Source organism: Arachis hypogaea, chromosome 15 (assembly GCF_003086295.3).
Source record: "Arachis hypogaea cultivar Tifrunner chromosome 15, arahy.Tifrunner.gnm2.J5K5, whole genome shotgun sequence".
Lineage (NCBI taxonomy): Eukaryota > Viridiplantae > Streptophyta > Magnoliopsida > Fabales > Fabaceae > Arachis > Arachis hypogaea.
In genome coordinates, this window is record NC_092050.1 from 27,957,000 (window position 1) to 27,981,778 (window position 24,779).

At 34.8% G+C, this 24,779-nt stretch overlaps 2 protein-coding genes across 17 annotated transcripts; both read left to right on the forward strand.

The window, feature by feature from the left end:
* Positions 1–8,978: 8,978 nt before the first annotated feature.
* On the forward strand, positions 8,979–14,643 carry LOC112750066 (pathogenesis-related homeodomain protein). Of its 11 annotated transcripts, none has more exons than XM_025798585.3 (11): positions 8,979–9,477; positions 9,798–10,371; positions 11,296–11,461; positions 11,581–11,704; positions 11,797–11,909; positions 12,019–12,354; positions 12,664–12,891; positions 12,983–13,072; positions 13,205–13,255; positions 13,556–13,804; positions 14,139–14,643. In XM_025798585.3, exons 2-11 carry the CDS (start codon positions 9,830–9,832, stop codon positions 14,385–14,387), a joined length of 2,148 nt encoding a protein of 715 aa, XP_025654370.1. In that variant the 5' UTR covers positions 8,979–9,477; positions 9,798–9,829; the 3' UTR covers positions 14,388–14,643. The 11 variants fall into 11 exon arrangements, 8 of the variants coding, with proteins under 8 accessions (XP_025654370.1, XP_072075045.1, XP_025654373.1 ...); XM_025798588.3 differs by having other exon boundaries at positions 8,983–9,477; positions 10,005–10,371; XM_025798587.3 differs by having other exon boundaries at positions 9,237–9,477; positions 10,124–10,371.
* A 1,657-nt stretch (positions 14,644–16,300) lies between these two features.
* LOC112750068 (tRNase Z TRZ1) lies at positions 16,301–22,985 on the forward strand. Of its 6 annotated transcripts, XM_025798590.3 has the most exons (11): positions 16,301–16,650; positions 16,935–17,020; positions 17,188–17,314; positions 18,839–19,057; positions 19,395–19,557; positions 19,658–19,728; positions 20,199–20,294; positions 21,136–21,249; positions 22,166–22,234; positions 22,320–22,394; positions 22,512–22,985. In XM_025798590.3, the coding sequence occupies exons 3-11, from the start codon at positions 17,267–17,269 to the stop codon at positions 22,584–22,586; spliced, it is 930 nt and encodes a 309-aa protein (XP_025654375.1). In that variant the 5' UTR covers positions 16,301–16,650; positions 16,935–17,020; positions 17,188–17,266; the 3' UTR covers positions 22,587–22,985. The 6 variants fall into 6 exon arrangements, 5 of the variants coding, with proteins under 5 accessions (XP_025654375.1, XP_025654377.1, XP_025654379.1 ...); XM_025798592.3 differs by lacking the exon at positions 17,188–17,314 and having other exon boundaries at positions 16,375–16,650; XM_025798594.3 differs by lacking the exons at positions 16,935–17,020; positions 17,188–17,314 and having other exon boundaries at positions 16,512–16,650.
* The last annotated feature ends 1,794 nt before the right edge of the window (positions 22,986–24,779 follow it).

The window sequence follows — 24,779 nt, forward strand, 5'->3', positions numbered from 1 at the left end:
GTGAACATAATTCTTCTTCCTTCCATAATTTTTCTTGTTACTAAAACCTTACCATTTACCTCTTCTGGGGTAATGATTTGCCGCATTTACTTTAGAAAATGGGGCGGCGCCAGTTGGGCACGCTTCATGATTTTTTAAAAGCAACTCATTGTTGCATTCAGCAATAAGAATGTAAGAAATTAACTCAGAATATTTTTTAAATCTCTTTTCTCGATACTGCTGCTGTAGGAGCACATTCGAGACATAGAAGGTCGAGAAAGTTTTCTCTAACATATTATTATCAGTTATTTTTTTTCCACAAAATTTCATTCGTGAGGTGATTCCAAACATTGTTGAATTATATTCATTTATGAATTTAAAATCCTCTAAACACAAGTGCGTCCATTCATATCGGGTTTGAGGAAGTATCACCGTCTTTTGATGATTGTACCTTTCTTCAAGGTCTTTCCACAGATCTTCAGGATTTTTTAATGTGAGATATTCATTTTTCAATCCTTCGTCAAGATGACGACGAAAAGGCACGGACCTATGCTTGATAATGGGGGGCACTTGCCCCCAGTCTCATTTTATTTTTTAAACAAAAAAAATATACATATATAATATGCCCCCATTTTAAATTTTAAATGATCCCACTATAAATAAATTAAGCCCAAATTATTAAAGCCCTAAACCCATTTTATCTTTCTATTATTTTGACTATTAGCTAATCTAATCAAATTTAGTCTTCTTCAGTTCTCAAATCCCAGCCGTCACTCATTTATTCTCTTAAACCCTCTTCTTAGTTTCATGTTTTCAACATTCTTTTTCTATTCCTTATCTAGTGGTCATATTCTCTTCATCAAAAGGTAAATTTTAAATTCTCTATTTTGTTTTATATAGCTCTCTATGACTCTATGTATCTTTTAATTTCATTGTTTCTCTTTTTGATATTTTTAATTACAAATTTTAATTCAAACAATTATAGTTAAGGTATTAATCTATTTTTTTATTCTCTTCATGAATTTATATATTTTATTTTATTCTCAATTTAGTGATCCTTATTATTTATTTGTTTATCTTTCGTTCTATTCTATTATATGTAATTATGTTGCATATAAATTTTTAAAGTGAATTGATCAATTTACTAATTTAGAATATATCTTTTTTATTTTTAGAAATAGTAATAGAAAAATATTTAAAAAAAAATCTACCACTAGAATCTGAAGTCACTCCATTAGTCTCTTCTAATAAAAAGAAGTTCTTAGAATTCAATGTGAAAAGTCTGGTAGCTGATCCTGGACAGCGATTCAAAATTTCAAATTATGATCCAAATGACAGAGATGAAGTTAGACGAGCTTATTTGCAAAAAGGTCCTTGTCAATCAAGAGAACATGATTTTTCACAAACAAATTTTGGGATTTCTCTCGTAGATTTAATGCTGATTGGTTTGATGAATTTGGCAATTAGTTGGAATATAGTATTTCAAAAGATGCTATCTTTTGTCTCTGTTGCTATCTTATGAAACCTGATGGTGCGAGTGGTGATGCTTTTGTAAAAGAGGGCTTTTCAAATTGGAAGAAGAAGAAGCGATTACAAATACATGTTGGAAATCATGATAGTGCTCATAATCAAGCTTGAAGAAAATGCGAAGCACTCATGAAGCAAAAGCAACATATTGAAGTTATTTTTCAAAAGCATTCAGACCAAGCTAAAAGAGATTACCGAACTCACTTAACAACAACAATTGAGTGCATTAGGTTATTATTGCGGCAAGGATTGGCTTTTTATGGTGATGATGAATCGCACAATTCAAACAATTAAGGTAATTTTTTGGAGCTTCTTGACTTTCTTGCTCAACATAATACAAAGATTGATTGTGTTTTTAAAAATGCTCATGAAAACCTTAAATTAGTAGCACCTAAAATTTAAAAAGATATTGTTAGAGCTGCTGCAAATGAAACTACTAAAGTTATTATTGATGATCTTGGAGATGATTTATTTGCTGTTTTAGTTGATGAAACTCGAGACATTTCTGTTAAAGAGCAAATGGCTGTTTGTTTGCAGTATGTGAACAAAGAAGGAATTGTAATGGAGCGATTTCTTGGCCTTGTCCATGTTTCTAGCACAAATGCGTTATCGTTAAAAGTAGCTTTGGAATCTTTATTAGCAAAGCATAATTTAAACTTAGCAAGAATACGTGGACAAGGTTAAAATGGAGCTAGTAATATGCAGGGAGAATTTAATAGCTTAAAAAGTTTGATGTTGAAAGAAAATGTTTGTGCTTTTTATGGTCATTGTTTTGTTCACCAACTTTAATTAGCACTTGTGGTTGTTACAAAGAAACATGTCGAAATTGTACTATTTTTTTAATTTACTTGCTAGTTTGTGCAATATTGTTGGAGCTTTTTGTAAACGTAAAGACATGCTTCGTGAAAGTCAAATGCAAAAAACAATTGTTGCATTATCAAATGGAGATGTTTCTAGTGGGCATGGTTTAAATCAAGAAACAACATTGAAAAGGATAGGTGATACTCGATAGGGCTCACATTATGGTACAATACTTAGCTTGATTTCTATTTTTTCTTTCACGGTAGAAGTTCTTGAAGTCATTGAGGAAGATGAAAATAATCCTGAATAAAGAGCTGATGCATGTCAATTATTGAATCATATTCAATCTTTTGAATTTGTATTCAATTACATTTGATGAAAAGTATATTAGGAGTTACTAATGAGTTGTCTTAAACTCTACAAAGAAGTGATCAAGATATTTAAATGCTATGACATTAGTTAAAGTGCCCAAGCAACAATTGCAAAGTATAAGAGACGATGGTTAGTCCTCTTTGCTCAATGAAGTTTCACTGTTTTGTGATAGTCACAATATTCTTGTTCCAAATATGAATGACATATTTGTAACACAAGGAAGATCAAGGCACAAAATCCAAAAAGTCTCAAACTTGCATCATTTTCAAGTTGAATTATTTTGTCAAGTAGTTGATATACAACTTCAAGAGCTTAACAATAGTTTTACAGAGGTAAATACCGAGCTACTTCTTTGTATAGTTTGTTTGAATCCAAGTGACTCGTTTTTTGTATTTGATAAGAAGAAGTTACTTCATTTAGCTGAATTTTATCCACATGAATTCTCTTCTACTCAACTTTTGGCACTTGATAGTCAACTTGAGAATTTTATATTAGATATGTGTCTTGATGATCAATTCTCAAATATAAATGAAATCTGCGGACTATCTCAAAAGTTAGTTGAGACAAAAAAGCATATTATTTATCTATTGGCGTTTCTTCTGTTGAAATTAGTTTTGATTCTACCTGTGGCAACGACATCAATTGAGAGAACATTTTTTGCTATGAATATCATAAAGAGTCGACTTCGTAATCGAATGTGAGATGAGTGGTTGAATGATTGTTTAGTTACATATATAGAAAGAAAGACATTCAATCAAGTTGATAATGAAACAATTATTCAACATTTTCAAAATATGAAAACAAGAAGAGAAGTACCTTCAAGATTTGAAGCAAAGAAAGCTAGCGGCTAATGTAATTTTTATTTTTTTTTTGTATTCGAATAATTAATGTGTACTTTTATATTTTTAAATTTAAATTAATATATCTTTTGATAGTAATGTGTATTATTTTTGCCCCCCAACATAAATTTTTTGGGTCCGTCACTGACGACGAAGGAAGATCATGGCTTTGGTTTTATCCTTTTGTGATGCATTATTTTCAGCTTTAATAATATCTCCAAGATCTATTGAATCAAGATGGATTTCAGTATCTAATATCCATGATAAATAGTTGTTTTCATATATATCACAACCATTAAATTCAAGATGAGAGAGTTTCGACATAATAAAAATTTGTTACTTGAGTATTTCTAAAATTTGACTAGAGTCTCATGCTGATAACGTGTTGTGAAATAAATAAACAAGGAAGATATAATATAAAATAAAGAAGTATAAATAGAAAAGTGGAGTATTGATATTCAATATAATTATCTCACTATAATATAAGTAATTTATATATTTACTAGTATATTGCAATTTAAAAATCCACGGAGAGAAATAGAGAAAAAGAGAATTTTATGTTATTGCAGTGTGTAAAGAGAGAGAGAGAGAGGAAAAAGTATTTATTATTATGTGTAACCCTTTTGTCTCAGTACATATTTTTATAGACGTACAAAGTTTATGTTTTAAACTTCATTAAATTTGCTTCATCCTAAGAATTTGTTTCTTTCAACATAAAAAAAATGAACTACCCATAAATGAACATCCATCATTTTTATCCATCCTCATCACAACAAAATCAATCTAATACTATTGGTTAATTAATCCATCATTACATTTATGTTGATATGCTGCAAATATTTTCACCAGGAACAGTGGAACACCATCTTTATGACATAATGAGTTTTGTATTTTGACTCAGTCTTTACTTTTTGAAAAAACTTTTTGCATTTTGACTACGAGTGTTTTTGAAAATGTTAAAAAAATTAAATTTTTTTAATAATTATTTATTAGTATATTCATTTTTTAGTATAATTGATTATGTAACCATTAATTTTTATTTAAATATTTTAGTTGAAAAATGGTTATATAATATTTTTTTATATCTGGAATGTGTAAAAAAATTGTTTCAAAATGATATAATTATAGAAAAGGAATAAAATCATCATTTTATATTATTTAATATTATTATTTAATAAATACATAGATAATATTATATAATATTTAGTTTAATAAATCAATCAAATAGCTGAGTGGTCTAACCTAACTGAATATGTTTTTTTAGAATTTAGATCTTCAAAATTTTGAATTTTTATTTTAAAGAGTAAAGATCTCTCACCTTTAAATAGTTTCTTTCTCATATTTTCTCTTGATCCTATTTATAAAATAAATAATAAGACATCACATTTTATTCTTTAAAATAAAATTCAAAATTTAAAGAATCTAAATCCATTCTTTTGATATGTGTTTTTAATTTTTTATGCTTAAGATACAATGTTTAAGGTACAATGTTTAATATTACATGATAATTGCCCTATATTTGAATTCTTTATAATTTGTTAAAGATCATTGTGTCCTTTAATTGCTAAAATGATACAGAATTAGTCAACAACAACCATAATCTTAGTTGATTACGTAATAGGTCATTTCAGCTGCTTACAGTACTATCATACAATAAGTATAAAATACTATATAAACAATTATATGGCTACACATAAGTTTTTATAGTTATTTATATTACTTTTAGTGTAAAATAGTTGTCATGTATAGTTAAAATTCATTATTTCTTGAATTTTTTATTTAAATTAAAAATATATAATATTTATCGATTTAAATAAACGTGTAAGTATTTACTAAATTATATTTTGAGTCACATATTGGATGCAGTGAAAAAAATCACAATATAAACGTATCTTGGATGCACTTCCCCCGTGCTGTAATACGACACGTGTCAGTCATATCTCGGATGCACCCGAGATATGAACAAGACAATATCTCGGATACAGTGCATCCGAGATATGGCTTTAATTAGCCTTAATCCACTGCATCCGAGATACGGTCTAGTGTGCATGACAATTTTTATTTATAAATGTTACAATATTTTCTATAAAAAAAACATATATTCACATGGATAAACAAGTCAAGTTATACATTTGGATGCACTAAAAAAGAGTCATACATGTGATGGAGGTCTATAAACATAAGTAATAAGCAAAATACATATAGTAATAATGGTAACTAACGCCATCCAGCGGCAGGATCCAAGTGGTGTCCAGTCCCACATCCACGAGGACGGGACACCCTAGATGCAACTTTCGTATACTTGGAAGCAAGTGGGAACTTGACGACGTCGTAACCTGCTGGACTGAAGCACGGAAACCTATGGTATATCCACGATACAAGAAGCGGCATGCAACCCGCAATGCACGTCACGTCATGGGATGCCGCTGTGCACAACGAGTGGTAGGTATAGCAGAGAAGTGCAGACTCCATGATAACTGGCTGCATCGATCGAAATCCTCTAACAGTGGCAGCCATCTCAACGGCACAAGTGTAGCCGACTTGTCCGTGAACAGAAACCCCCAATAAGCATCATCGGGTAGCATCGGACATACTGCCGAAGAGTCTCTGGGGCTGCCCCATCAGGGATATATGCCACTCGGTCCCTGAGCCATGTCATCCTGATCCCAAACACTTACTTCCCTTCCTCCTGCGGTGGTGGCAGCCTGGCGCCCAATAAATCCTCAGCCCGCTCCCATGTTGGGTGCCCATGCCACCGCTGAAAGTCTCTGGTACAACTCCAACAGGCTCTCCAGTAGTGCGTAGTCCAGTGTGGTAGGCAACATCCTCGAGCGTAATGCTGGCCTCACCCCACGGAAGGTGGAACGTATGGGTCTCCGGCCTCCACCGCTCGATAAATGCAGAGATCAAGCACTTATCAAACATAAAATCCCTCAACTCAACTGCATGCCTGATGCACCACTATTTCGTGGTACATTTTAGGCTGAATTGAGTGGATTTTATCCATTATTCTCACACTTATTCATAGAATTCGCATGTTTTACATTTTTCTTCCCAATTCTGTATTATGATTGAAAACATGCTTCTTTGGCCTTAAAATTGCTAATTTTAATTCTCTCTTATTACCATTCGATGCCGTAATATGTTTGTTAAGTATTTTTAGGGTTTATAGGGCGGGAATGGCTTAGAGGATGGAAAGGAAGCATGCAAAAGTGGAAGGAACACAAGAAGTTGAAGTTTTGAGAAGCTGACAGCAACGCGCACGCGTACGCGTGACTGGTGAAGCAGACAAGCGACGCATACACGTGGATGACGCGTACGCGTGACCAGGGATTTGTTTAGCGATGCGTACGCGTGGCTGACGCGTACGCGTGACGAGCGTCACGTGCTATAGATATCAGAATTCGCTGGGGCGATTTCTGGGCTGCTTTGGACCCAGTTTCAGGCCCGAAAATACTGATTAGAGGCTGCATAGTGGAGCTGGATGGGGGAATCAATCATTCACACATTCATTTATACAATTTTAGGTTTAGATGTAGTTTTCTAGAGAGAGAGGCTCTCTCCTCTCTCTAGGTTTTTGGGTTTCTACTCCAATTTCTTATTATATTTAGATTCAATTTCTGTTTTCATTTACAATTCCTTACAATTTATTGTTCTAGCACCTTTGTTCTTCAATTCTACTTGTTATTTTCTTCACTTTGGTATCCTTATGTTTATGCACTCTTGCTACTCTTAATCTTCGTAATGCAATTCATATTTTTATGTTATTAATGCTTTCTTTAATTTGTGTTATTGATCTCTTGCAATTGTTAGTCTTAGATTTTACATTCTCTTATTACTTTTCTCTGCTTTTATTTTGTGCCTACCAAGTGTTTGATAAAATGTTTGGTTGGATTTTAAATTAACTTTTTGTATTCTTAGCTTAGATTTTGTAAATTGGAGACTCTTGAATGGTCAAAGTCTCTTATTGGTTGGTGATTGAAAATTGCTAGTTGGTTTGAGCTTCACTAACTTCTAGTCTTTGATTAGGACTTGTGAACTCAAGTTGAATTACTCACTTGACTTACCTTCAATTGTTAGAGGTTAACTATGTGAGAGCAAAAGGCAATTACCATCACAAAGTGACTATGATAATGGAAAAGGAATTCCAATTATCAATCCTTGCTAGGACTTTTCTTAATTGTTAGTTTAATTCCTTGTTGTTTACATTTCTTGTCTCTTATTTCAATACCCCAAAAATACTTTTCTATAACCAATAATAAACTATACTTCCCTGCAATTTCTTGAGAGACGACCCGAGATTTGAATACTTCGGTAATTTTATTGGATTTGTATTTGTGACAAACAATTTAAACATTGATAGAGGAAAATTTGTTGGTTTAGAACTATACTTGCAACGCGATAATTTTTGTAAAAATCTTTACCGACATTTTTCCTCCGTCAATGCCCAAATCCAGCCTCCCTTATATAGGGAAGCAGGATGGGTGACGGCGAGAGACTTAGTGTCACACGGCGTGGCAAAAGTAACCGTGGTTGCTGCAATTTCCAAAATAGATAACTAACGCATATTGGTTACATCTAAACCATTAATTGTCCCTAAACAGTACTACAACTTATAATGCACCTACCTATGCGTTTACATTAAATGTAACATATATATATAAATTTTTAAGTCACTAAAGACTAACACCCTAAACGCATTACAAGATAATTATATAAATCTACTAATCTTAAACCTATTAAACACGGATTTTTTTTATTTAAATAAAAAATATAACATTTACCGATTTAAATTTACGTTTAAATATTTAAATAAAAAAGAAATTCATTAAATACTAACCTCAAAGTCCAACGCTCCAGCTACGTGTCAAGTATCATTCAGTCTATTAATGTCTCCCACGCGGACATATGCTCGGGGGCCATAGCTCGTGAAGAAATTCGCTTTCACACGTACGGAATATCAAAAGTTTGAAAAATTTCACTCTAATCCACGCATTTCTCGGATGCTATAGGTTTATATACGTTCCAGACCTTGTCTTGAATGCAGTACCCCAAATCACTAAAAATGTGCATATCTCGGGTGCAGTGGGTTAAGGCTAATTAAAGCCATATCTCGGATACACTGTATCCGAGATCTCGTCTTGTTCATATCTCGGGTGTATCCGAGATATGACTTGCACGTGCCGTATCACAGCACGGGAGCAGTGCATTCGAGATACGTTTGTATTGTGGTTTTTCTTACTGCATTCGAGATATGACTCAAAATGTATTTTAGTAAATACTTACACGTTTATTTAAATCGGTAAATATTATATATTTTTAATTTAAATAAAAAAATCCTTATTTCTTATTTATATAACATTTTTCTAACGCATTTTGAATTGTTATTCTCACGCAAATAATGAAATGCCTTTAAAAACCACAATGGCAATATCTTCAATTTCACCAAGTAATAATTTCGTTTGCTTCCCATAATACACATCTTTCATTTGATGGAATTTATCCTCTTCGAAAAGGAAGAATTTTCTGTCTCTTCTATATATCACCTTTCATTTGAAAATTGAGAGACAATATCAAAGAATTGTCAAAGGGCAAATTTGCTTGTGTTTGTGGCAAAGATGCAATTTTGGTTAGAAATTAAGAGAGGGACAAAACAACAGTGGTGAACACTTTTTTCTGGGACTGTAATTATATAAGAAGGTACACAACACATTACACAACAAAAGTGGAGTTAATGGGAGAAGAAAAGAACTAGGAAGAAGAAGAAGAATAACAAGAAACATTTAAAGCTTAGCCGTTGTTTCTAGTCTATCTGTGAACATTGGGATTCTGAGTCCCAATTTCACATTCATATAAACCATTCTGTTCAAAAGGTTCAATGGTTTTTGCTTTGCCTTTTGAGATAGCTTCAGTGCTACATAAAGTTCAGATCTTTCACCGTACTTTGCCTTCTTTACAGGTTAGTTTCCTTAATTGGCCTTAAACTCGAGTGGGTTTCTCGTTGTTTTTGGGTTTGAGCTTGCGGGGTATTATAAAAAATTGAGCTTGCATCTTGTGGTGTCTTAACAAAAATTAAGGTCTTGTGGCTTTCTTTTCTTTTTCTTTCTTTGTTTGGACCAAAAATTTGGCTGTGGCTAAATTGCCTTGTGGCTGGAAGTGTTTGTTAGCTTAGTTGAGTCATGGTTCTTAAAAGGACTAATTGAATTTGTTTAGTGATCATGGTCTAGAACATCATAAGAGTTTTCTTCTTCCACTGAATTTGTTTAGTGATATTCTCAGCTGAACTTGTGGGTTATACATGATCAATTAATATGCGAGATACTGAGAAAAAGTTAAATAAGAGAGGATTTAGAAAATCTAGTCACTCAAGGAAACATACTGATTCAAAGCTTGATTTATCACCGAGATTCGAAACAAGTAGTACAAAAGGCCAAGGGAAGAAGCAGAAATTGAAATCGAAACCTCACAAACTCGTTGTTTGCACAGCCACATCAAGGGGCACAGCTACTGATTCTTCTTCCATCAAGGGGTCAATCAAAGATGCTTCAAGTGAAAAATTGATTGTTGGACAAAATATGCATTACAATGATGGGAAATCTTTGCAGATGCTCTCTTCGACAAAGCAACCGGGGGAGAAAATTTCTTTTGGTCCTATTGTCGACGGGAACGATGCTGATGGGGAAGTGAATATTCAAAAAGTTAAGAGAAGGAGAAGGAGGAAAAGGCGAAGGGATAATGTGGATCTTGATGATGCTTTGCGCCTGCAGAGGAGAACAAGGTATCTGTTAATCAAAATGAAGGTAGAGCAGAACCTTATAGATGCATACTCTGGAGAAGGCTGGAAAGGTCAAAGGTACTAATTTTTTATTTTCTTTAAGCTGTCTATTTTTCTTATTGTCATTGTAGAGAATCTGTGAAGGCATTGTTAATCTGTTATTACTATAAGTTATGTATCATTTCTTGACTAGGATATTTTAAGATGGCTTTTAGATTATTGGACTTTCGCTCTTGTTCTTAGTCTCCAGGGTGTGTTAATTAAGCTTGATAGTAAAAGGCACAAATATGAAGCAAGGATAAACATCTACATTCATAGATTTTGTAGGGAACTTAGAAAATAAGGTGTAATCCATATACGACGACAGCAAAAACCAAGTCTTGTTCCACTTGGTGGAGTTGACTTCGCAGAGCAAACAACTTCATGGTGGTCTATCATGAAATGTAACAAAATGATTTGAAATTGATTTTCTTTTAAAAACTTGTGTTTAAAGATTCAGTTTCCTTGTCTTTAAGGAATGCATTCTCTGCTGAATAATTATCTTGCAGAATTCTATGTATGCTGTTTAAACTTTTGAAGTTACAATTCAATATGGTCATATAAGAATAATGAGGCGCCCCTTGTTTCAAAGAGGGGGGGGGCGGGTTATTCACATTTCATTTGATGGTCAAAGGCGAATTGAAAGCTAAGCAGTGGTAATAAATCACTTAATGAAAGTAGATTCTCTTTCCATTCATTTGAAAACGTCTATGATCTCTTCCCAAACCAAACATGAATCTTTCAATTCATTTGGCTCTCACACTCAATTACTTATAGGACAATTCTTCCTATCTTTTTTAATGAGCCTATCCTCTCCTCTAAAATTCATTAATCCCTTTAGATGAATACTAGTTCCATACTTCCATGGATAAATAACATATAGTTTTGAACATTGCATTGATAAATTACTTTGTGGCTGATCTTGTTCTTTTTTTTTTTTTTTTGTGGAAATTCTTTTCACAGTCGAGAAAAGATTAGACCGGAGAAGGAACTACAAAGAGCAAAGAAGCAGATTTTAAAATGTAAACTTGGCATTCGCGATGTCATTTGCCAGTTGGATGCTCTTAGTTCTGTGGGCAGGATTGAAGATTCCGTCATTGCTCCAGATGGATCTGTATATCATGAACATGTGAGCAAGTTGATTAAAGCTTCTCTTGATAGTGATCTTTATACTCTGATGGCTCATTCAATCATGCTTTGGACCAAACATGTTCTGTATGTTCATTTTTCTCTTTTCCCTTCACGTAGATATTCTGTGCAAAATGCAAGTTGCCTGAAGCATTCCCCGATAATGACATTATACTCTGCGACGGCACATGCAATCGTGCTTTTCACCAAAGATGTCTTGACCCACCGTTGGACACTGAAAATAGTGAGTTCCCTTCCATGCATGTCAACTTGTTCTATAGCCTTTTCAGGTGCCGATGACTGTTCATTACCAAATTGCTTATTTACACTGCACAGTTCCTCCTGGAGACCAATGCTGGTTTTGCAAGTTTTGTGAATGTAAGATGGAAATACTCGAGGCAACGAATGCTCATCTTGGGACCGACTTCTCCTTGGACAGTACATGGCAGGTATTTTACACTAATAATTTCTTGCACCATTTTTTCAGATTTTCAATTGTCTCTAGATAATTGATACATTATCACTACTGACAGATGTAACATTCTTTCTTGAATTAAGGATGTATTCAAGGAAGAAGCTACTGTACCAGATGATTGTGCCGCTTTATTAAATCCGGAAGAAGAATGGCCGTCAGATGATCCAGAAGATGATGATTATAACCCGGACAGGAGAGAAAACACTCACAACATCAATGCAGAAGGCACTGATGAAAGTCCATCTGATTCAAGCAGCTCTATCAGTCTTTCGTCCTTAAACGATGAATATTCTCCTGTAGACAAAGCCATGAGCCTTGAATATCTTTCTGTTAATAGTTGCGTTGATTCTGATGGATACGGGGAAATAGTATGCAGCCGCAGGCAGCGTAAAGCAGTTGACTACAGGAAACTTTATGATGTGAGTATATATAAGTTCTTATCCAGCATAAGAATATACTAATGTTTTCGGAGCAAAGTTGACAACTTAGCTTCGGTCGATTGCTCAAAGCATCAAGGCTTTTTGTTAACTTATTGGATTTCTGTTTATGAATTGGAATATTGATTGTATTAGATTGTCATCATGTCATGTAGATGATGTATTTGATTATGTTTTGTGTGTGGAATCGCATCCAAAGAGTTGAGTTAGTTATTTCCTTCTCTGGCTATATTTCAATGATGATTAAGATCATGCAAAATGAAAATCATTTGAGTTCATATATCTATGTAGGAAATGTTTAAGGATGCTCCTCCATGTGAACAAATGAGTGAAGATGAAGACTGGGGTCCTGGCAAAAGGAAGCGGAGAGAAAAGGAATCTGATGCTGCTAATACACTTATGACGCTGCACGAAAGCGATAATAAATTTCCGAATAATGAGAACAACGATACAGTGAGAGAGGGCGCGCACACACATGTAAAAAGATCTTGCTTCAGAATTCCACATCATGCAGTTGAGGTATTACTTAACACACAACAATTCCAGCTTAGTTCAAGTATAGAGTTATATAGTCACTAATCTGTGCCTAGTTTTTAATGAAATGTGCCAGAAGCTTCGCCAAGTTTTCGCAGACAATGAACTTCCTCCGAGATCCGTGAAGGAACACATTTCAAAAGAGTTGGGAATTGATGCTGCAAAGGTTGTTCCTTACAGGCTCTTGCTGTATCTTCACTATCTTGTTTCTATTTTATTCTGAATTTTATATGCAAACTGCATTAGCTTCACACACTTATTGCATTGTTTTTCTTTACTAACGCATTATAAAATGCAGGTTAGCAAGTGGTTTAAAAATGCTCGTTATTTAGCTCTTAAAACCAGGAAGGTTAGTGATAGTGTTTGGATTTTCACTTTCGCTGCATGTATGTATATATATGGAAGGATGCAACAATGACACTTTGGTTTGAATAGTTGTCTGAGAGTAAGAAGTAGGACAAATTGTGATTGATGAATTTTTCTAGAGGCACTGATAAATTTGCAGCGAAGTGTAAACTAGGATGTTGTCAAACCTTGAATTGTTCTTGGAACATCAAGCTTGTGAAGACTTAAGGATTTAGTATCATGTTATGCTATTGGATACTAGTTTGAATTTGTAATAACTCTAACATGAGTGAGTTTTGTTCAGCATCAAGTCGAAGGAGGAGAGCTGCCTTTGAGTTTGTTGTGCAAGACCTCGAAGGGTTCCAGTTTACAAATTGTGGACAAAGATGAGATTTTGCAGAAATCAAAGGCCTCTAAAATTGCGATGGTTCATTCACCGAATAATGGTAACGGTATTACCGATAGACAGAAAGTGAAGTCATCTTCTGGCAGTATTTGGAAAAAAAGGCAACCGGAAATATCTCCTGCTAAGACAGCAGAAAATGGCAACAAGGTACTTACCTATTATCACAAATCTCACATTCTGTATGCATTTTGGTGCTTTGGAAGTAACTTTCTGCACAAACAAGCTCTGGCAAAGCAAAAAACTGAGTGTATAATGAGATGAAAGTAAAGATTTCGTTGAAAATCAAATCCGAAATTCTATCTAATCCATGTAGTATGTTAAAAGTAAGATCAAATTCAATCCAAATTTTTGCAGTTCTAATCGTTTTAATGGTTTTAATTGAATTGGATTGGATTGGATTACCCCTTACAAGCATAGATGCCTTGATGATGTTGGCTTGAAGAAGGACCATAATTCGCAAGTTTTCACATTATCTTTTCAGGACTTGGAAGAAGGGAGTGATGATGTTGGCTTGAAGAAGCTGTTACAAGAAAAGAAAAGAAAGATGGAATTTGTGTTTGGAGGAGACTCTAAGGCAGCAGAGTTGGAATTTGAAAGACTTAGCAAATTGAAGGCTAAACTAGATAGCATGAAGGTTAAATTAATTGAAGTTCAAAACCATAGAGCAAAGGGTGCAAAGGAACCATGTGTTATATATGTGCCCACAGCTCAGCTAAGGGAAAAAGGTTGAATAATTAGTAGATTTTTTAGTACCATTTTATTTTATTTTATTTTTTTAACAGAAGGTTATATAATATATACAATGTTTTTTGTTGTATAATGAAAGTGAAGCAAACCTAAAAGGTGAGCCACTAGGAGTAGTTTAGATTCAAGCTTCATTGTCATAATGTACCCCAAAGAAAATGAAAGAAGTGAGGCAAACCTGTTGAAGTTGGATTTGCTTATACATATTGATAATTAACATTAGCAATTGCTCATTGTAAGAACCCTCTCTCTCTGGTATTTGGAGACTCTTTATTTTCCTGTATCTCAGAATCTAAAAGATAACATTCTTTTTAACAATCTAGATCTGCAAACAGATCCGGAAGCGGGTTAGCATTGGTTTGAGAGGCTGCATCCAAAGTTTATGACTCACGCAATAATTACTTATAGTTGTGTAAGCAGCTTTTTAGTTGGGAGGAAAACTCAGCTTGTATCACAGGTTGGATAATTCTTGTTATCTTTTGGATTTGAAGAACTAGTTCTTGTATCATAGCAAAGAAAATCCGTTTAGGTTTTTTTCAGGACTTTAGTGGATATGGCGAGTAAGGAATAATAACATCTTTAATTCTCATGAGACTTAGCCTTCGAAAAAAGTGATTTGTCTGGCTTTAGCTTCAGAAAAGGAGCTTAGGAGTGTTTATGAATTACCACGTATGTCCCTCCCTTCTATTCTAAGTGGTTTTTGGAATCCTCCATCTGTAGGTACTTTTAAGATTAATTGTGATACTAGTTTTCCTAGATCTGGTGATAGTATTGGTTTTGCTTGCATTATCAAAGATTGTAATGAGAGTTAGCAAAGAGGGTATTTGAGAATGATTGAGAGTAATAATATTCTTCAAGGGGAATTGTTTGCTATTTGGAGAGGTAATCTCTTAGTTTGGGATGTGGGTCAACGAGATGTTATTTGTAAGATGTCGTTTAATCTTGTTACTAATTATCAATATAGTTTTAGGTTTATTGATCCATTGGTGCTCAAAATAAGGGATATCATGCATTAAAATTGGCGTGTTGACTTTCATTTGATTATGAGATATGCAAATACGGTGGCAAAGATAGCAATGAGATTACAACTGTATCAAGTGCAACTTTCCTTGTTTAAGTAGTTTCTGAATTTTGAATTTTAAGGTCAAATTATATATAATTCTTTCTTTTTTTTTTTTTTTGATCTAACACTATCGGAACCTGCAAAATGAATCCACAAGCACACACTTCACATTTTTGGAAATAGATCCTCAATTTTTTTAACACTTAAGGAAATAAAGTGTGATTTCTCACCATTAATTTTATAAGTAGGACAAAAAATAAAGATAAAAGAGAGAGCAATGAAGGGTTAGATTAAATAATTGAGACCATCCAGTTTTTTCTGCACTGGAGAGGATTAACTCCCCACATTTTTCATCATTAAAAATATGAAATAGAATAAACCAAGAAAAAACAAAATATAAATTTCCTTAATTTTTTAATTTTACAAAAATGAGAAAAAAAATAACCAGATATTAAAAGACAAACTCTTGAACTCTTTTCGCGGATAAAATTCGTGCAACTGAGTTTTTTTAAGGCAAAATTCGAATCCCTAACACTTGTTTAAACGGACCACGTGATCACTCGATTAATTCAAGTTGATTTCATTACAAGAATTTAATTAAAAATTTTAAATTTCAAACCATAATTTTAAAAATCGAACCAAATCGAACCAGTTGGTTCCACTGAGTTAATTAAAAACCAATTCTCCAGTTGATTTGGTTGACATAAGAAACCATCTAAGATCTAACAAAAAATCAATGAAAAAACCGTTGAATCAGCAGTTAACTGCTAAATCATGTGAGCCGGACCGATTTTTTTAAGATTTCTGGTTCAGAATAAAAGCGATGTCGTTTGAAGTTTTTTTTTTTTTTTTTTAAAAAAAAGAAGAAACAGTTTCTCTCAAAACAATCTCACCCTAAACGCACTCACCTCACTCTCTGAAACCATTTTCTTCCTCTCCCAGCTGTCTGCCAGCTGTGCTCTCCACCTACCCAGCTGCCGCATTCCCCTTCTCCGCCGTCGTCTCTTCACTTCGCCGGCACAAGCTCGTCCGTTTTCGCTTTCCTCGCTCTCGCCTTCGTTGCCGTCGCAATCGTCGCCTTCCAGCCACTTTGTAGACGTTGTCGTCGCTGTCTCCCTCCCGTCGACTCCTGCCTCTCAGAAGCCTTGCAATCGCCGACGTCGCCTCTCAGACTGCAATTCGAAAGGTTCAAATTGAGTATCAATTGAATTCAGCATAATTGGCAAAATCATGTTTGGTTTTTAATTGCAAAGCACATTTTGTACAAAAGGGTGCTACTTAAGTTTTAATACGATTCATTTAGAGTATGGTTTGTTTCTCTGTAGCAACTAGTGTTACAGAGATTTGATTATTGTTCAAGCACAAAGGGGAAGATAAAAGAGTGAACCTTGGTTCTAGTTCTATTTTGTTCCTTTGTGATGCATTGAGAATTGAGTTATTTAGGGGTTTGAATTGGTTTTGTTGTCATAGGTTATTATTCTCTTTTGGGCAAGTTTTGTGGATTGGTGATTCCTAGTTCGCTGACTTCCATTGATCATTGGTCGCCGGAGGTTAAGGTATGCTATTGTTGTAACTGCAACTGAAACATGAAGTTGGGTTTTAGACTTGTAGTTTCTTCTTTGAGGTTGTACTAATTTTTTAGGAGAACTGTTTAGAAGGTTTGAATGTTAAAATAGAAGTTGGTCAATCATTGGTAAATCTCTTTCCCTTGTACGATTTTCAGGGGCAGGGGATGGTTTGTTTTGCACATCTTGAAAAAAATGTTGTTTCTGAGATTGGTTCATATGCGGATGTGATTCTTGATGCTTGTTGCCAGAATATTGGAGAAGCTAATTATAATTTTTTTGTGTGTAAGTTTGTGTTTTCAATTGTTTGCTGATTACTTTAATTAGATCTTTTTTTATTCTGAATTTTTGTTGCTTATGTGATGAGTTTCTGGGTAAGTTTGTGTTTGTCATTTCTATGCGTTTTGATTTTTTTTTTTAATTATAAACTTTGATATTTGAATTTGGAGTAAATAGCTATTTCTAATCATCAAAGATTTGAATGCTAACAAAACTAATTATAAAAAAATTTAAATTGACATTGTACCCATGAAAAATATATATTGTTTGACAAAAATATCCAATCGTTAAATTTAGTGTTGACTCTTTTGACCAATTCCCAAGTGGCCAAATTGCCCCTTTTTATTATTATCTTCTCCGTCTCAACTCTTCAACTACTTTCCAGAATCAAATTCAAAACCAAAATAAAAAAATCCAGGATAAACAGCAGAGCAGGGTTGAGACTTCTCCCTTTTCACCCCTTCCCAGACCAAAATCTGTTCCAGAGAGCCAGCTCCCCCTTTTCTCTTCTCTCTCTATTACCTGCTATTGTTCTCTTTGGTGGCGTCATCGTTATTCGTGGCCGCGCGTCTCATCTTTCCGGTCCCAAGGTAAGACCGCCGTTGAGTGGTGGTGGCATAGCCACGATCAGAAGTTCGCGACGGAACCCACAAGATCCAAGATCTTCGCCCTTCCCCATTGCTGCTCCATCAAGGTAAATAGAACTTGTTTTTGTCTTCTTTGCTCCGCTTCTCCTTCACGATGGCGCTGTTGCTGGCCGTTCGTCGCGCGACAATGGTGTTCAAAGGGGTTCCATCGTTGGCTTCTTCAGCCGAGTCTATTTCGCGCCGCCCACAACCGCCTTTGTCCAGAGAGCTTGATTCTGCATCCAGGGAGGTTGGTACCAGATCCAGAAGCTTCGATCGTAAATCTGGAGTTTTTGTTTCTGAATGTTTTGAATGGATGTTGAGCAGTAGAAATTCTGAATTAGAAAATGTCTTGAGTTTATGGCGAGAAGGAGTAGATCTGGCAGGGACTAAGCTGGCGGCGACGATCTAGGGGAGTTGGAGATCACTGGAGGTGGTTGAGCCAGCTGAGGGTGGCGTGCGAGGGAGGATGAGGGAGGTGATTATGGTGAGTGAGGCCGCCTCTGTGACTGAGAGAATGAGGTTGAGCCAGCGAGAGTGGAGATTAAGAAGTTAAGCGGCTGAGAACGGTGAGTGAGGGAGGTGAAGGGGTTAAGACTATTATTAGGATTGTATGTTTGATTCAGTTATGTTAAAGAGAACTGTGATAGATATGTTTAAGAGGACTGTGATAGAGAAGATAATAAAAAAGGCAATTTGGGAATTGTACAAAAGAGTCAACACTAAATTTAACGATTGTGTTTCTCATTTGAATTTGAATCATGCGTTTGTATACTTTTAAGTTACTCTGTGATTAGACTTCTATTTCTTATCTTCTTTAAAGTTAATGGTTCTAGTTCCTATACTAATTGTTCTGATTTCATGTTACTTCCTCTTATGATTTTCTTCTTTTCTGTTATATCAGTTATTGTTTATGGAGCCAAAAAATGAGCAGCCAAATTCTTCAAAGAAAGCAAAGGATCTGAATATTGAGGGATACCCAGTTGGGGGTCTGTCCATTGGAGGCCATGAAACTTGCATCATGTTTCCCACTCTTAAAGTAGCTTTCGACATTGGTCGCTGCCCACCTCGCGCCGTTTCCCAAGACTTTCTGTTGATCTCCCATGCGCACATGGATCACATAGTTAGTCTTCTTTGTGCATAATGCATGCATGAGATCCTGTTTGGAATTTTGTTGCACATGTATCACATTGTAATAATATTATCAAACCAGTATATGAATAATTTTTTGTTTATTGTTTAACCTAATACTTTGAAGGGGAGCCAATGATGTAATTATCAGGTTAGGCTGCGTACATTACACGGTGCAACCCTTCCCCAAATCCTGCATTAATGGGGATGCTTGTGCAGCGAGCTGCCCTTTATGCTAATATTTTGCATTGGGGTTTTATCTAGCGAATGTATGGCTGAATTAATTTGTTGTTGAAATTCTGTCTTGTGACATACAAATGTTTAATCAGGGAGGACTACCGATGTATGTTGCCACACGTGGCCTGTACCGTATGAAGCCACCAACAATTATTGTACCAATTTCAGTAAAAGAGGACGTAGAGAAACTCTTTAAAGTCCATAGGAAAATGGACCATTCAGAGCTCAAGCACAACTTGATTGGGTTAGATGTAGGTAATGGTTAATTTCAATCAAACTTATGCAACTAAGATCCAAGGTTTTGAGTTATTCCAATCATGCGCGGTAGTTGCTAATACATGGCTTACATTTGCAGGAGAGGAGTTTTATTTGAGAAAAGATCTCAAAGTAAAAGCATTTCGGACTTACCATGTTATACCCAGCCAGGTACCCAACCAGCAATTGCTGCTCGAGTCATAAGCTATATATTCCTTGGTGCTATGGACTAGGGCATTGTTTGAAAAATGTAGCTTTAGGTTTTGGTGCTCTCTGAGAGTAGCTGTTTTGATAATGCTTTCTCATTGCAGTTTTATGTGCCATTGGCGATTCCGAGAGGCACTATAGCAGATGACTTTTGAAAGGCTTTATTATTTTGTAATCTCTTACTTGATCCTTTCGATATTTGAAGTCTTAAACCTGTTTATTTTTAAGTTAAAATCATCTATTTTGTAATTTAAGTCTTGAAAATAGCTTTAAAAATTATGTTTATCAAACTTCCATTTGTCACCATATTCACCAGATAAATTTTGAATGACCTTTAGCAACACCCTTTCTATGAAACCAAAAGCATTTTGATTGATGTAAGACAGATACTTAATATGCATTTAATCTAACTAATATGCACTCTTTTGGGGTAGGGTTATATACTGTACTATGTAAGGCAGAAACTTAAACCAGAATACATCGGTCTTTCCGGAAATGAAATCAAGAATTTGAAGTCTTCTGGTGTGGAGGTCAGTATTCATTATTCTACTGTCAACAATTTGAAACATGTACATTGTTGCAGTTTTAATGGTGCTCTATCTGTCCCAATTGTTTGGTATTTTTCCCGTATCTTTTGTTAATCTGTATTTGATAAGAAGAATGAAATGCACACAAAATGGAATGGTGATTGGTGGCCATGGCCACGGAGGAGGTTATAACTTGTAGCTGACTATTAACATAATGTTTGTATGGTTTATATTTGGTCGTAAACTTCAAAATGGTGAGCTACATATTACTTAGTGTTTATTCTTGCAGTACATTGGCAAATGAGTCGTTATTTGTTGTTCAGTATTTTTTATTCTCATAAGCACTGAACTTTCTGTAGCTTGTGTGGGCCATTGTGCGAGGAAGAAGAAGTGTTATGCAATGGGTGGGCTCAAATTTTAACAACCTACCAACTCATGGGTAGATTGGGTTGATGGCAAGTTTAATTGTTTAGGAGCAGTATAAAAGAAAATGAACTTGTGGGGAGAAACCAGATCCCCTTGAATACCAGTAACTATCTGTATTTGTTTTCCTAAGATTTTTCTACATTTCCTCAGTAAATCCATGTTATTGTTACTGAGATACACTGATACCAACAGTTTGCGATATGGTATAAATCATAGATACCATTTTCCATTCTTTGTTTGAGCCAGATTCTCTGAATTAATTTTTGTGCTTAAGAATATTGTTTATAATCCATGCATCATTTACATGGAAGTTTGGTGAAAAGTTCAAATGCACTCTATTTGTGGTAGAAGTTGTGGTGGATCATCTGTTATATCTTTTGGTTCACTTTGCATGCTAATCAAGCTTGGTACTTGGCAGATAACATACACTTTGACAGAACCTGAGATCGCATTCACGGGAGACACCATGTCAGATTTCATAGTTGATGAAGATAACACTGATGTTTTGCGGGCTAGAATTCTTGTCATAGAGGTGAATGGTATCTGTCCAACATGTTTAAACTTATAAATCATTGAATATGTTGTGTGCTAGGTTTCGTAATTCTTTATGGATTGGACTTAGACCCATGTAATGTGTGAGATTAAGATGGATATATATTTTTTTGAAAAATAGTATATAATACTTTTTTCTATTTGAAACAAAGAAAGTATGTGTTAGGTTAATGATAAATTTAGTAATCTTGCATAGAATGAAAGAAAAATAATATTTATTTAGAATGAATAAAAATAAATACAAGTATATGTTATTTGGAAAGAGTTTGTAAACTAGTTTTTCTATTCAACTAACGTTCTCTTTTTCTCTCTTTCTCTTTCTCTTTTTCTTTCTCTCTGGATGAAAAGGACTATGTTTGGATTCTTTTTGTTTGTCAGTTATTAACCGAAAAATCTGCTTTCCTAGTTGGAATGATGTTTTGTAAACTCATCTGTTGTTTGGAAAAAGTTTGAGAATTCGCTTCTCTCAAAAGTTAATAACAATGAACTGAAATTTTTATAAATGTGTAATATGAACTTTATATTTTTACAGTAATACCAATAGGAATCTTCGAATGTATCATCGGATGAAACAACTCGAGTGTAGTAAGTGTTACTTATAGAAGTTTAATGTTGAAACATTGTGGCCATGATTTAAGAGTGATGATGAGTGAGCAAATAAAAAATAATATATGATGTGTAGTTAGTGATGATAATTAGTGAGAGTTGGTGATTGTAATTAGTGAGGAAAATAAATATAAACGGAACCGTTTCTAAAAGCAGAAAATAGACACCTACAAAAAACCATGCTTATGTGACGAAGTTATAGAATAGCAATTGTGCGACAACATTAGTATTAGATTGTAGTTTTGCAACCTCAATGAACTAATTTTGGCTTTTCTCCTTTTCTCTTTTAGTGTACCTTCGTGAACAATTCAATCACTGTGGAGCATGCCAAAGATTATGGACACACGCATCTGTCCGAGGTATGCTATATACTGCAACAAAAAGCAGTCAATGCATCATGTAAATTTCAGTGGCAATTTATTTATTATAACTGTTGTTTTCCAGATAATTGGTTATGCAGAACGGTTTAAGAACAGAGCAATCCTCTTGATTCACTTTTCAGCACGTTACACCGTGGAGGTAAGATGCTCCCTTTAATCTTGAAAATAATATATTCAACCTCTCAAAGCCCTGATCTTTGTGATTGGGATCCTGGGAGAATGTTAGCTATATCTTTGTGATGCATATGCTATGCAGGAAATTGAAGAAGCTATAACTGGTTTGCCACCCCCTCTAGCTGGTCGAACTTTTGCACTTACCGAAGGTTTCTGACAAGTTGGGAGTTTGGTTCAATACACGAGTGACCAATGCGGCCACAAGATTGTTGTTTAGGCGTTAACTGCATTGGAATCTTAGCGGAAATTGCAACCTTTACTATGTATACCATTTTAACCCCAATTTCCGCATCACGCCACATCCACAACCACCATTGTAGGTGCAATTTAAAACCATCCAGCCGCTTTTTTAGCAAGTGGTCATAGGCAAACTGCACATTGTCATTGATGGAACATGTCGAGCAGTGAGCAAATTAGGCTGTGCAGGGAGCACAAATTTTTTAAAGGTACCCTCACACTACGACACAATATATGTATTTAGCATTTTGTTATAGATATTAAACCTAAAACACTGATTTTTATTGCAATTTTATCCTTTAAAAATTTTATTTTTTAATCTTATTAATTTTATCGCTAATGTTATAAAGGTTGGGTAATGGTGGTAGCAAAGACTAAAGGCTTGAGATGGGTTAAGAAGTTAAAAAGTTGAAGACGATAAAAAAAAAATAATTTGAAAAATATTTAATGAAGTCAATTCTAAAATTAACCATTCAGTACTTCGGTCAAATGAAGTTTATTTTTTATAGATACGGTTTATACCATGATCCAAAAATCATGGTCCAAATAAATATTCACCTCAACAAGAAATCCTGAAAAGGTATAATAGATACACGCAAATTGTGCTAGTTAACCACATGGGCTGATCTACCCGACTTATTTGAGGCATGGGTTTCATGAACCATACTCGACATGACTTGCATGGCAAATAAGATTTTGTTAACCCACTACCCCATATATTTGTCCTTAATTCATTTATTATTCTAATGTGGGATAACTCACTAGTTATTGGAGGAGAAGTTGCCCTCTAATGTAAATGATGAGAATTGAGAGTGGTGGCCAAGTAATCACCTACTATTAAATTCAAGTATTTCTTAATTACAATTCATTTAAATTTGTCTAAAGTTCTTGTTAATTTAAGTATCAAAGTCCTTTACAAGTATCCCCCAACAGTATTTAAGACAAGGATGTCAGACAGATTCATTATCTCGGCGAACAAGTCGAAACCTTCACCCAAAAGAGTCTGAACCTCATGTCTAGGCCCATATCACCTTGGTTTCATGTATTACTTCGAAATATTGGTGCCGTTGTCAGGTACTTGGAGTCTAATCTTTAACAAATGGCAGATGATCAGCAACAAGATAGACACACAACATTTGATTCAAGATCTAGAAGTGGAGATCATTACAATAATGACAGAATCCTCTCATTTCATCGAGATTCTAAGAGAAAAGAAAGATGACAACAGCATCCCTTAGGGGCAAGGTAAGCCCCAAAAAATCATGCACAATAACAAAGATTAACCACTCACAGCAACAAATATCATCTTGCCAGAAACAACAATTTACAATTACCAAGTACCTTTAAACCAACAATCTTTATGGAGACATTTTCAGAAATTTAGAAACATTCTTTATAAATAAAAGATCAACAATAAAGGAATCACTAGCATGCAACAAAGCCACGAAGAACAAAGCAGGAAAAAAATAATACTACAAGAAAAACGCCGGTTATCGTAAGACTAATCAAATAAATCTGCCGCTAAGTACCTTACTGTCGAATTTACGGTCGTCCTGTAGGTGACGGTATAAACGTCGCCAGAACCTCTTACCGGCAGATTTTTTCGTTCGACGCTAATTACTGACGGATTTTCCGTCCGTGTTTACAATGGATTGTCGAGCCTGGGTTGATGATTACCGTCAGATTAATCCGACAGTAAATCCATCGGCAGGATCTTTATTATTTATTCTTTTGGCACAGTTTAGCAATAACTAACCGTCAAAATGAAATTAAAACTCTTCTTAATGAAATCGTTATTAGAAATCTAAAATTAGCCGAAATCAACAAATTATTTTATTAAAAATAAATGGTATGAATACAATAAAATGTCACCGAAGTAGAATAATGTACCATAAACAAACAAAAATGCATATAACCCTAAGCAATTTCATAAATCCTATTAATTGTCGTTGTCGTTGGTGGCAGCGGCAGTGTCGTGGTCCCCCTGCTGAGGCGGCGGAGTAGGTGCTGCCGTCGGTGCCCTTCCAGCAGCATTGCTGGGTAACCAGTAGCGCCGCAGCCTCCATCTGTTGTCGCAGCCACTCGAGCTGCTCCAGCTTCTCCGTCAGGTCCG

Bases quoted from the DNA above. Each gene is read 5' to 3' on its own strand.
- LOC112750066 (XM_025798585.3), top strand. From the start codon at position 9,830: ATGCGAGATACTGAGAAAAAGTTAAATAAGAGAGGATTTAGAAAATCT. The intron at 11,462-11,580 runs GTGAGCAAGTTG...CCCTTCACGTAG, and splicing joins GATCTGTATATCATGAACAT to ATATTCTGTGCAAAATGCAA. The intron at 12,892-12,982 runs GTATTACTTAAC...GAAATGTGCCAG, and splicing joins TTCCACATCATGCAGTTGAG to AAGCTTCGCCAAGTTTTCGC.
- LOC112750068 (XM_025798589.3), top strand. From the start codon at position 18,050: ATGGCGCTGTTGCTGGCCGTTCGTCGCGCGACAATGGTGTTCAAAGGG. The intron at 19,729-20,198 runs GTACCCAACCAG...CTTTTGGGGTAG, and splicing joins ACCATGTTATACCCAGCCAG to GGTTATATACTGTACTATGT. The intron at 22,235-22,319 runs GTATGCTATATA...GTTGTTTTCCAG, and splicing joins GACACACGCATCTGTCCGAG to ATAATTGGTTATGCAGAACG.